General features: G+C 40.4%; 1 protein-coding gene across 2 annotated transcripts; it reads right to left on the reverse strand.

Annotated features, from left to right (window-relative positions):
- Positions 1-1,411: 1,411 nt before the first annotated feature.
- ovca2 (OVCA2 serine hydrolase domain containing) lies at positions 1,412-3,251 on the reverse strand. 2 transcript variants are annotated; one of them, XM_069145568.1, is made up of 2 exons: positions 2,863-3,251; positions 1,412-2,212 (listed from the first exon to the last, which is right to left on the reverse strand). In XM_069145568.1, the coding sequence occupies exons 1-2, from the start codon at positions 3,014-3,016 to the stop codon at positions 1,692-1,694; spliced, it is 675 nt and encodes a 224-aa protein (XP_069001669.1). In that variant the 5' UTR covers positions 3,017-3,251; the 3' UTR covers positions 1,412-1,691. The 2 variants fall into 2 exon arrangements, with proteins under 2 accessions (XP_069001669.1, XP_069001668.1); XM_069145567.1 differs by having other exon boundaries at positions 1,412-2,215.
- Positions 3,252-13,690: the final 10,439 nt, after the last annotated feature.

Genomic DNA, 13,690 nt, shown 5'->3' on the forward strand with positions numbered 1-13,690 from the left:
AACCTGTGCAAAGACCTTTTTCGTAGCGATTTGGGACAGCATGAGGTTTTTATTGTTGTACAGCAAAGAATGAAAGACTATGTTATGTAAAATGCTACTCCAACTTATCAACTCGAGGTTTCCACTGTGGCTCTGATATAAAATTCTTGTCATAACTTTCCACAATCATGGTGGAGTGTTCCCAGAACTGAAAAGTCTCAGTCCCCTTCTGGTGTAGGGTTGATTTTTTTTTTTCCCAAGAAGAGAGGTTTTAGCTTTTACTATGATGATTATATTGCAAAGGGGGGAAAAAAAAAAAAAAAAAGCATCTACATTTATTACTGTAATGCGAGTAGTTTATAGTGTTTCCTCTGTCCAGCTATGTGGCGAGAGTGATTAATATATACAGTAAAAGATGAATTTATCAAATTCTGCTCCCATTTGCAAATCTTTGTAAAGGCTTCAGTTAACAAATGCTTCTTGAATCATTTCACAGGGTCTGAAATATGGATGGGAATCACCAGAGGGACCCGGATGTGATATTAACACAATAATTAGGTCTCGATACAATTTTATTATTTTGAGATATGTTGAGTATTGCAAAAACGCGCAGTACATTAGGATTTATTACCTTTTTTCAACTGCATAATAAGTCCAACCAAAACAAAACTTATTGTAATAAAATAAAAAGTTAATACTTTGTTTTTCTCGCTTCAGTAATTTGTACTGCAGAAAAATAGGATTGTGAAGCACACAAGAGTGACTGAAAATGTCATTAAAAAAACAAACCTGTCAGGAATGTTGCTTGCGCCCGACAAATTTAGTTATATAATGAAATATAGATAGTTGATATCCACGCGTTGATTCAACATGCAAAATATATGCTGTACCCACATTTCCCCCCCCACGCCTCAGTCTGAAACTCCCTTCCTGACAGCAGAATCTGTTTGCATATGCCAGTTTTGTCACTTTCCAAAAGTGACAATCCAACATTAACACTCACTTTACACACAGACCGGTCAGGACTGTGGTTGTGTGAAACTGAGGCAGGGTTTGCTCTTCTTCTCAACTACTTCCGTTTACTGGATCAGATGTACCGAAAACTACATGATGCAGCCAGCAGGAGCCTCTGGTGGCAGGATTTTGGTCCCGTCTTGACTATCCTGACATAACAGCAGCACTTTTTGCCTGTTTGTATTGGACTTGTTTGAAGCATGTCTCAATCTGATCTCATTTCAACAATACAATGCCAAAATATTTCAGAAATTCAGCAGGAGAAGTGCAGGTAATAATCAGCACAAAGCCACAAAGAATGTTACTGACCTCGTCCTCGCAGTCCTACACTGTGGCGCTAAATTTTCTCTGAAGGTTACAGCAAAGATATTGCTCGGCTCACACACACACACAAAAAAAGAGACCACGGTACTTTAAATAAACGTGTCACCTTATTTATTTTTTGTCAGAAGATATTTTCCCTGAGAAGGACAGCAGCCGTGGTACCGTTTCAAATGCATCAGATCCAAAGAGAAAAACGCTTCGGCGCAGAAAGGTCACGACTCTGCATTTTTACCCACCGTCACCGTGACTCTGGGATCAATTATACTCCCCCAAGATGATTTTGAAAATTAAATACACAACATTCTCTGGCCGTATTTAAGTGCTTGAGTCTTCACTTAATCCGCTTTTGACCGAGTTTCTGGGACTTTCATTTCTCACTGGAACCTCTTGAGAAAGTCCTGGTATGATTGTCTGTGAGCAGAAGCAGCAGGGATAAAATGGCCACCAGGATGTATGAGGACCTGAGGGTCTTGGAAGGAGGGGAGGAGCTCTCTGCTCATGTTGTCAGGGATGACTCTGTCCTCCAGTCCGAAAACATGCAAAGTGGGCATCTGAACCGGGGAAATGTAGAATTTTTCGTGTTCCTTACATGCGCTGCGGAAACCCGCGACGAGGATGGCAAAGCGGAAGCTGAATTCTGGCTCCAGTTTGTGCTCCTGAAGAGAGCAGAGCATGGCCACGAAAGCTGCGCCCTGACTGAAGCCCAGGATGCCGTCAAATGGGCCGTGGGTTTTCACAGCTTCTCTCACAGCTGTCACGCTCTCGTCGAGCCCCAGGCTTTCCTCGCACTGCTGCTGAGCGCTGAAACTCCGAGCCTGGATGTCGGAGAACCACCAACCTCTGGGGTCCTCGTCGCCTCCAGGTCCAGCAACTGAATCGTTCTCCTTATGGGGAACTTCTGAAGGGCCAGAAGAAGAAAGTGGTTACTCTGCTGCATTTAAATATTTTCTATTCATAAGAAAGACATACAGATGAGCGGTGCAAGAAGGCAGGTTTTGCGGAAGAGGACCTCCTCTCTCTAGATATTGGGTGTCATTCTAGGATAACGGAAACAAAGCAATTCTTAGTTTCCGGTGATTATACACGAGTGAAAACAAAATCATGAATATTATTGAATGGGTCACATAAAGATAGTTGCGCTTGTCATAACTTGCCACATTCAAAACACTACAGATCTAGCGGAGGATATGATCAAATAATCATTGCTACTTTAAAATGGTAATAAATCAATAAACACATTTTGTTTAGCTATTCATTTTCTAAACATTTAATTCTTTTGAGAACGTGTGACTACTTCTGAATACCTGCTTATGTCCACCTCTACCAGTGGTGGATTGTAACTAAGTACATTTAAGTAAGTACTGGCAGTAATTGTACTTGAATATTTCGATTTTATACTCTTTTTCACCACTACGGTTTGTCCGACCGCCTTCACTTTTAAGTTTACAGATTTTTTTTTTATTATTATTATTATTTTTTATACCCTTTTGTTATCTGCAAATGTGTTGATTTAGAATTTGCATTTTTCGGACAAACCGGACTCACCTTTCTCGCTGGCTTGCTCCACGCCGAGCGGTGCATCCACGTACACAAACTCCGCGTGTTTCTTCAGAAGCTTCCGCAGAGCGCCCGTCTTTTCCCGGAACGAGCTGCCGCTCTGACGGTAACCGTGGACGCACAGGAGCCGGAGAGGTGCCATGGACCAGTCAGCCGAGCTAACTTAGCCGACGCCAGCCAGAGGAGTTCAAAGTTTCAGTTGCGGTTCGGGAGGGTATTAACGTCACCGCATGAGGTTATAAAAGTCGTCGTCGTGTAGCGCGCCACTTTAAACTAAACAGCCTCTGATACGCAACGGGATATCCGCCGGACGAAATAAGAGTTACTTTGCGCTAAAAAAAAACCAAATATTTAAGAAACAGCTGCAAAATGTGAAGAACACGAGGCCAACCGGAAGAAATAAAACCTGTTTCCGTTTGTTCTTTTCAAAGTAAAACTTTTAACGTTGACTGTTTTTGACTTTATCCTATTCAAAAACTCGTGAAAGTTTGGTACGCACATCCGGCGGAGTCGCGAGTTGGCGTGGCCAAATGGCTCGCCAGCGCCCCCTAAAGAGATGCCGCGGCAGCTGCATTTACCTGCATGCACGAAATTCGGTTCCGTCACAGGTATGATAAAAGTCCGACCCTGAAGACACCCGTGTGGTAATATTCGCTCATAGTCATAGCGCCCCCTGCTGGCAACTGGAAATGGGAAATATTTCATACTTTCACATGCTTTGTCGAGCTGGTTGATCACATGAACCTAAAGTCGGGTCAGAATAGCCTTCAGACATTGATGATGATGTATTGAGAAGTTCATGTGATTTTGTCAAAGGGCGTCGCCGTGGCGATGCTGCAAAGTTTTGATGATTCGCCGTGACACAGGAAGTTGATGTTTAAGGTCAAACGAGACGAAAATGAAAACTGTGATCGGGGATACGCGGTCTATCGCGCGCTGCACATCAGGGATCCGGGGGCCCCGACCTGCCGGGCCCCGACCTGCTGGACCGCGCGAGGGCCCGCATATCACTGCTTGCGGTTTTAATTATTTTTCCGTCTGCGTTGGAATTTTGTGGCTACAGATGTGTTTGCCACAGCACTGAAGTATTCATCATTTTATGTCTCTGATGATAGTGATTATACATTATTGAGCTACACATTATTTCTGCTGTAATACACGAAGTGAAAAGGAAATTATATATGAATTAGAGTAATACGATATCAAGTACATCATTAGTCATTTTTCATCAGATGAAACTGTAGTGATTGCAGCTTCTGAAGTTTTGACAGCCCTTCACGTCAAATTTTTTTTTTGTCCCTCTGACATCCTGCCTGCTGGATCTGCTTTCCTTCAGCAGTGACTCTGATTGACAACACGCTCACCATATGGCTTATACGGATGATGCTGAAATTCCACTCGGCTTCATGGTACGCTGAAGGTTTATGTTGACTTCATGAGGCTTGTATCTTAAGATGACAGAGGAGTGTTCAATTAGGGAGAAAATATAATTTTTTGTGTCCATTACACAGCATTTCAAATCTTATTTATAACAGAGTTAGATTTGCTGCAATCTGTGTTGTTTGATGTGTTTCTGACTGATCAGAATTATTCAACACTGGATATTTGTCTCTGCATGATTGATTTATTGGCCAATCCATTGAAGGATTTTGAATTTTTTTATACTAAATTAATGATGCGGCTGTTGCAAGGCAGAGCATTACAGTCTGTAGCAAAAGGCACATCAGTGGTGTTCGGGATAGTTTGGATAGAGATACCGTTAAGGCTTCCGGACATTTACTAGTTTTGAGCTACACTGCAGAAACCTCAGAGATGTGCCTGAGCAACTTTGTTTTTCGCAATTTATCCTGGAATGACGATAATGTTCACAGCTCATTAATGAAGCCAAACCTTAGTTAGTGATCTTAGCCACAAGGTATGCTTCTGAGAAATGGAGGGGAAAAAAAATAAAAAATCAAGTGAACAACAACTTCTTTCCACCTGCTCAGATTTAAATCAGGTGTTTCTGGAGCAGTGGGATGGACTCATCATAGCTGGTGTGAGGCTGACCCCTAAAGACTCAGATGAGAATGTTTTTTTACTGCAACATCGCAGACGAAACAGGTGATCCAAAGGAACTACTGTAAAAATCATGAAATCTTTGAGGACTTAAATCTTTCATATCTCTGCAACAACACACACACACACACACACACACACACACACACACACACACACACACACACAAAACCTGACAGAGAACTTCATTTTCAACACATAAAAGTGAAATGCTAATTCTAGGTCACAGGAAAGTCGCTTATCAGACTCTCTTTCAACTTCAGTGGCGGAACAGTTCTCCCAAAGGACGCTGTCAAAAATACAGGCATTATCTTTGATCCAGATTCTCTTTTGACAAACATACGAAGGCAAAATCCCCAAAACCACATTCTCACTTCAGAGTGATGTGCAGGAGTTGGGATTTAGCTAGTTCTCCTGAGGGTTTGGGGGTGGCCCAAAGCGGTGACAGTCCTAAAAGCCTTGTGCTAAAAAAAAAAAAAAAAAAAAGTGCAGGACGGAAGAAACTTAAAAGGAAAAGGAAAAAGTTTGATCAGGTTTGTCCCGGCATGGACGCATTATTGCATTGCTCACATGTCTCTATAATCCCTGGACATGCAATACACACACAGAGGTTTTATGTTCTATTGTTGTGTCCTTTTCTGTTAACTAATCTTTGTCATCAATAAACACTATAAAACAGTTAATATGGCTCCAGGCCACACCTACAAAGATATTTACTCAGATTGTAAATAATTCTTGTGAGCATTTGTGTGCTATTAAGGATATGTGGGCTCAGAGTTTATCCAGTCTGGGATGTTGCAGTCGAGCAGGAGGACACAAACTGCTTTGCAGGTGTGGCCTGAGGGCAAGCTTCTGATTCAGAAAAGTATGCTTTCACTGCTTCTGCCTCCTCGCTGGGCCTTTGTCAACCTGAGATTGGTTTCTTTGATGATGACGTTCTAGTTTTTGGAGCGGCCTCAGACACGGGCTCTGTCAGTTAGCTCCAGTAAAGGTCTTTTGTTGCTGATAAAGCGCACATGTTGCCTTGCTGTGACGCACATTCTAATTAGGAGGAGGGAAAAACACACAGACAGACAGACACACAGACACACACACACACGCACGCACGCACACACGCACGCACACGCGCACACACACACACACACACACACACACACACACACACACACACACACACACACACACACACACACAGAGGACAAGGCTGTTGATGTTCTCCGGCACTGGTGAGGAGCAATGTGCCGATCCCCTAGGGAGGTAAAGAGAGGGAGGAAGAGGGGAGAGAAGGTATATAGACAAGCTGATCCCCTGTTTCATGTATTACTTTTAATTCCTTCCAGAACACTGGCTGCTGCTACATATTTCTGCTCAACACTTCGACATTTCCTGTTACGCAAAACTCATTTGTAATGTTGATCACCGAAAAACAACAATACATGCAATATCACAACATAATAAATAAACAAAAACATATAGGAAAGAGCATTTAATCATGAATAAAAAAAATACAAAATATACCAAAATGAGCATAAACTAATACTACATTGTTCATTATCTTATTTATAGTGTGGTATAATATTCATCCCTTTTTCACAATGCTAGTATGATGAACATAATATGATTTGCATAATGAGTCTATAAATATAGAGAGCCCACTGTATGACAACTGAAACAAATATTCAGTGTGAAGTAAATGGATAATGTTTATCTTAGTTGTTTTGGTAAATTACTACTTTTCATGACTTTCTCTTAGTTTAATTGATAGGTCATTAAACACACAAGTCTTATTTATGATTGATATATGTTTAGTTTTTAAATTTAACACAAAAATTTGTGAAACACGTTATATTTTATTACTCATTTTTTGAGTGGCTAAATCCTAATAGATTATAGTAAATCTTTATATATATATATATATATATATATCTTGGTTTATTTGGACAAATTACAATGCAGGAGTAGTTCCTACTACCAAAATGTAAGATTAATTCCATGAACCTTTACTTCAACTATTATTCAACCTCCAGCTGTGGCCTTGAGATGAAGGCACAGCGCTTTCCCTTCTGTCAGCATCCACGAGTGATGTACCCTTGAGAAAGGACCATGACCCCCAACTGCTCCCCGGGCAACACAGATGCGGCTGCCCACTGTTCCAGGTGTGTGTGTGTGATTGTGTTTGTGCGTGTGTGTGTGTGTGTGTGTGTGTGTGTGTGTGTGTGTGTGTGTGTGTGTGTGTGTGCGCGCGTGCGTGCATGTGTGCATTACTCACAGATGCAAAGGTGAAATTCTTGTGCGTGTAAGACACTGGCAAAACATATTCTTCTTCTCTTTCCTCTACAAGTGGGAAGGTGTCAAAGATTGTGATTTCTGTCACGTTCCCTGTGACTTGCAGTGGTATTTGTAGAATGGCTTTGGGCAAAGGTAGACAGGGTAGCAAATCTGTCTTAGAAACAGACTTAAAGAAGTTACTCATGATGGCTCTGTGATATTTTTACTGCAGTCCACAGGGAGGCACTGGTGCACCATACGTCCAAGGAGTTAAAGTCGTATCAGACCGCAAAACACACCAGGAAGCTGGGAGAACATGTGTCCAAGACAACAAATCCACAGCAAGTAATTACATAGAATAATGATCAAGAGTGGGGTCATGCATAATGTTTTAAGTAAGGATTGTGGAAAATATTGTGATTCAAAATGAAACCAAATTAAAATCTGCAGATCCACCCTCCAGATTGAGAATTACAGTAACAATAATCCTATTTATTCCCACTGTATGGACAGCTGATGCTACTGCTGGATCTGCTGCAGACCCTTAACATGAGAACGCACCGATTAAACCAGAGCCAAGAACCAAAACTGGGGGAGCAGTCATGTCCAGGGAGGTCACGGTGGCCTGCAGGTTGGTGTCCTGCAGGTTGGTGTCCTGCAGCAGAAGAACTGTGCTGCTTTCCTCTTCAGCGACATTATTAGAGACACTGTCACTCTGCCATGCGATCCTTGAAGTCTGTGGGCACATAAAGGAGGACAGAGAAGAGTATGACGAATGTCCTGTCTGCTCCGGATCCTCACCGGAGCTGGCAATGTAGGCCATACGCACAATGTGAATGTCCTCATAGCAAAGCAGATAGATGATCCATAAAAGCACCTTTATGCTTATTCCAAGTGTTTCATCATCAAGTGTTGCTCTCCTCACTATGGTTCTTATCAAGACAACCGTACAACACCACAGCACGGTGATAAAAGGCCGTTTTGTTGTCCTGTCGTTGACAGCTGACAGATGCTATTGCGGGGAAGGACGAAGGTGACAGGTGAGGTCGCAGTTGGAGACCTGTCATTCTTTGTAACTGAAAATGTCAGTTAGTCAATGTGTCACACCATTATCATTCTTGAGTTAAATAATGCGAATAGTATCCGATAACTTCCTGATACAAAGACAATTCAAGCAGCCAACTGTATACAAGTCTTTCCAGTCCTTCATCCCCGGAAGCATTTATTAACTTCTATCTGTGAGGCCCTGCCTGCAGTTTGCAGACATCCTATTTCTTTGAGTTTAGTCAAAAGCCAACATGTTTTGATGCTTGTACTTTCATGAACACGTTTTCATTCACGCATCTTTAAATAGCTGGTGGGATACTGCCCGTGTCAGATATGAGTAGCACAGCCTTCCACTGGGCTTTTCATGCGAAACCCTTATTTTGGCAAAATGCAGGCAAACAGATATTCTGGTGCCCCATTTAGGTTAATCAGCACAGTCTTAATTTGAAAACTGAAGAATGAAGGGATTTTGAGGATACATCGATTCCCTTAACGTTCAATAAAATCCGAGTGGCATGTGAGATAATGTTTGCGACAGAGCAGGCCTGAGTTAAAGTCCCTTCCAAAGACATTTGGGAGAATAACCACCGCAGTACAGTCTGTTACAAAGCCTCTTATCTGTTCCTTTGGATGCTGCTTTCAGTGCCATGAGTGAACAGGCTCACACTGTGCTCACACCGTGCTCACACAGGATGATGCTCGACTTTACCCACTGACTGTTTTCTTCCTACCAACCTACAAGTCTCAGAGCTACCGGTATGTATTTTAAGCAGGAGCACATTATGATTGACTCATCCAGGAGGGACTTCCCGTGATCCCAGCTGTTTATGTTTTTGGAAAAAAAACTGTACTTGACAGAAAAAATAACAGGCATGAAGCATTTCCATCAGTCACGAGCAGTAGAAAAGACCTGGCCGAGTTAAAGGAGGGGTTCGCATATTTAATATGACTCACACTGTGACTTTGTTAAGATTTTAGGTCCCTTTATTGATCAAATAAGAACGCACATCAACTCTTTCATGACTAAAGAGTGTACATTGATTCATGCGTCCCTCCTGACTCAGGCTTCATGTACAGTCTATTTAACCTACAGTATGTTACTCATTGTACATCCCTGGGCTGCGGCTATGTTTAGACGTTTCCTTCACTGCAGCTTTGTTGAATGCTTTTGGTGTAACAGCCTCTGTGTTGACTCTTGTTTGTGTTTTTATTTAAACTTGTTAAGACAAATAAAACAAAACAAACTGTTTTCTTTCTGAGCTGCACAGGATGGGTCGAGAGAAGAACTTTGCACCAAAAAGACTGTGGAAGAACTGTCTGAACTTTAGTGAGGGAATATAACTTTTAGTTGTGTAAAGTACATTTTACAAAGCAAATTTTTTTTCAGGCAGATTGCACTTAAATCAACATCACTGTTATTACGTTAGCCAAATGGCTAATTTTCAAATGTTGTCCCTCAGCCAGATGTTAAATTAGCCATTAAGATAACAATTACATAACTTGCAAAGTGATGGTGTGTTCATGTGCAACTGGGAAGTGGGAAAGTGTTGAATTAGGACTATCCCAAGAGGAAAGTTGGGAGTTTTTTTTAAACCTCTGAGAAGTAGGTTTGACGTCACTTGACATGGCAGCGTTTGTGGTAAAAAATAATAAATATACACGCTCTTGGTTTGCATAGCCTACATAGTTTGTGAAATGTGTTACCTGTTAAAAATTATAATGAATCAAAACGTGTAGAAATGTGGTGTACAAATAACATTGGCCTCCTGAGCTTCATTTCCTCTCCGCGTTGGTTTATAAGGATGCTGACGGGGTTGTTTGCAACTATTCTGTGTTCTTACAGCATAAATAGAGCAGATTTTCAGGGGGGCTGACTTGTTGCCTGTTTGTGAATGCTCTCAACTCGGAAGTGGGACGTTCCCAAATGGGAACATTGCCAATTCCCAGCTGCCTGAATGCACGACTAGTTTAGGGGAAAGCAAACAAAACCAGGGTAAAAAGCATAAAAGAGCAGTTTGCAAAGTTAAACATATGCAGACAATTGACACAAGACACGACTGAGCCAACAGATACAGGCAGCTAAAGACACAACGTAGAATGCCATTATGTTACAGATGACAAAGGTGACAGGTATTGACTGCTTTTCAACCAAGTTTAGATATTACATGCAAAGGAATGGTACGAATCACTTTATCTAATTGAGTTACAGTCCAGAACTGAAAAGATCTTATTGTGAAGGCTGTGTAGCCAAAGCAAGTTTTCCTTTTTGGGGACAAAAAATGTCTCCTCTTATTCTGGAACATGTTTCTATAATATTTATGTGGTAAATGGGGGAGGTGCAAGGCCATTAAGAATATTATACTCTAAACAAACTTTATAAAATTTACTTCACTACATTCATTTGACAGGTATAGCTACTAGTTACAATACCTTTAATACAAATTACCTGCTTATTGGACAGATTTAATTCAGATTAAGCTCACAATGCATTTAATGTTAATATTAATGTTAACAGTAACATACTGATGATAATTAATGCATCGGTATCAACAATCCAATAATATAATTTTGGGGAGGGTGAAAACGTCTAATACTTTTAGTACATACTGATACCGAATCATATTTCAAATTTTAATGACTTTTACTGTAATATTTTAACAATGTGGCACTTATGTGTAATTCAGCCCAGGATCTAAATTCTTCCTCTTCTGCTTAACTTTACATTACATTTTTTTACACACAAAGGAGGACCGTGGATTCTGTCTTCTTTTACACTGGAAACATGTTAAGATACAGTCGGTATCTTCACGATCAGTATAAAGACAAGACAGAAGTACAAGAATAAAGCCACCTGCAGAGTAAAGAAAAAACAGGAAAATATGTGACCGTGTCCTTCAAGGGAATCAAAAAAGGGAACACAAGCTTTAGCGTCAAATTTGGGAACGTGTGGGAAAGAGAAAATCTCTATCAGCGGGGAAGATATTTTTCATTGTAGAAAGCTGCCAAAAACGTTTCTCTGGTGTATGTTTCAAATTGATGCACTGATGCATCGCTGTTCAAATTCACAGTCCATTAGCTGCTGCAGAGTTAGCACAACTTCAATGGATTGCAAGTGGTCCTGATGCTTTTGGCTGCAGGCTTTCATTAAAATATAGATCAAAGAGATCAAATTGATAAAAGTCTAGAAGAGGGGATAAACCGTGTCGCCACCAGAAATGGAATTTTATGATCAGACGCATGGGAATTAAACATTGAACATGGGAATTCCCAGTCTTTACCCTCACACCGTCATCCGTTTCACATGCAGCTCAATTATTTAATTTAGTGTTCCACATATTTCAAGATCAAGTAATTGAAATCCAGCCACTGCACGTGTTATAAAACATTAACCCAGTCCTCTGTCAGCATAAAGTGGTGGCTCGAGCACAGTGTTGCTGATCCTTTGAAAGGAGGTGTATCTGTTGTGTTTGGACACAGGCCCAACATTCACAGAGACAAATGACTCTGAACTTGAACAGAATAGTATATAAGGGCGTTTGGAGTTGTGTAGAAAACTTTCAGCAGTCTGCAGCTGCATTAGTGTCCAGGGAGAGAGAGAGGAGCAGACATGGCGGACACTGAAGATGAAGACTGATGAGATGAACAGAGATGTAATGAAGACAGACACCTGCGTCGAACTTCTTCCGAGAGGTCTCAGGGTATTTCAATCGCCTTGGGCAAATGGAAAACTTAATGGGGGCTTGCACAAGAGACACAGAAAAAAGCTACTCTCTCACATTTTCTGGGAACTTTATCAGAGCTCCTTAATGACCACAAAGTTTTACCTTCAACAGCTCTAAGCCGAGAAAAAAAAAAATCACACTTGAGACACACTCTCTCCGAATTAATTTTTTTTTATTTATTTATTTTTTTTTACCAATAACGGGCTGCCTAGCTTGTTACAACCCATTAACTGCAAACGGTATCTGTTTTACATAACTGTGTACTATTTTCCAAAGCAAACCACAAATTTCTTGAAGGATTTTCTACATTTTTTCACAGGGATGGTTTATCAGAAATGAAAACCTGTTCATACTCCAATCAATGTCTGTGTTTTGCAAAAACAGTATGTGAACGCAGACAGATTTTTTTTTCCAATGGATGAAAGGATTTTTACGATATGTATTACATGTTGTATTTTTATTATTCAGTTGTTTAGTATGGGCCCCGGCATGTTTTTTTTGTTTTTTTTAAATGGCTAAAGGAACTCAGGCAGACGGTTGTCTCTTCGCTGGTCACTCAGCCTGAAATTTTCTTTTGGGAGATACTTTAAATGTATAATCTTTGGTATATTTGTGGTGTCAAAAACTACATCTTGATAAAAATGTTGATTTATTCTCTTAACTTTTACAAATGATAAGTGATTTTGATGATCTCAGGTATATCAGGGAGGCTGGGTTGCACACTAATTGGAAGGTTGGTTGTTCGATCCCAGCTCCTACTGTCCACATGCTTGAGTGTTCTTGAGCAAGACACTGAACCCTATCTGACACTTAATGGTCATCATCTACCTCTGATGTGTAATCACTCTTGCTGGTTCAACCTTCCGGACGTCCACTGTTATACATTTTTCTTGCCACACTGGTCAAATTCCACAAACCCAAACTGTGCTACCAATTTCACTGTGAATACTGTACATTTACTTTAGACAAACATTTTGTCACATGGCGGAGCTGTTGGTAACATTGCACTTTTACTTGATGTAAGAAAAGCAAACCCAGTGATGAACAAGAAACATGAATGCAGTGAAGGCTGCTGTTAGGCAGAAGAAGAGTTTGTATACTTATAACTGCATTTCATTCAATGGGAACAAAATCATCTGTCAAATCATATGTTTTTTTTTATTTCATTGAATTAAAAGACTATTAGCATATTAAAGGGGTAAATACAAACCCACAGAGAATGGCCTCCCAATATTGCAGCTGCTGAATGCTCTTTAAACCATTTTTAGCAGATTATTATTATTATTTATTTACATTTTTTTCACAAACATTTTTTATTAAGTAATACCAATATTTAACACACTACTGAATTTTCTCCCTCACCCTAAATAGATATTTTAAGAAGAAACCAAAAGCAAAATTCCATCAAGAGCCAGAAACATAATGATCATATTGCTTCATGTTAGATGAATGTGCAAATGTTTTTGCTAAAACACGTTAGCCATGATCACTTTATAAGGAGATAATAAGTATAAAACATACATACCGAGAATATAATCTATATTATCTGCTCATGATGTCAATAATGAGTTAACTCAGCAGTAGCTTTGCCAAAAGTAGACAGCCTGCAGCATCAAGCAAGTTTTAAGGCAAGAAATGCAGCTGACACCCTTGTCACCTTAAATATAGTAAGTGGTAAATGGTAAAAATGAATGGTTAATGCCTGCATTTTTAAAGAGAGT

The sequence above is a fragment of the Embiotoca jacksoni genome, unplaced genomic scaffold (assembly GCF_022577435.1).
Source record: "Embiotoca jacksoni isolate LCO1_2020_lvr unplaced genomic scaffold, fEmbJac1.0.p SCAF_13, whole genome shotgun sequence".
Classification (NCBI taxonomy): Eukaryota; Metazoa; Chordata; class Actinopteri; family Embiotocidae; genus Embiotoca; species Embiotoca jacksoni.

Excerpts from the sequence above, each read along its gene's own strand:
- ovca2 (XM_069145567.1), bottom strand. The coding sequence starts at position 3,016 with ATGGCACCTCTCCGGCTCCTGTGCGTCCACGGTTACCGTCAGAGCGGC. Across the intron at positions 2,216-2,862 it reads GGAGCAAGCCAGCGAGAAAG|AAGTTCCCCATAAGGAGAAC; the intron begins GTGAGTCCGGTT and ends CTGGCCCTTCAG.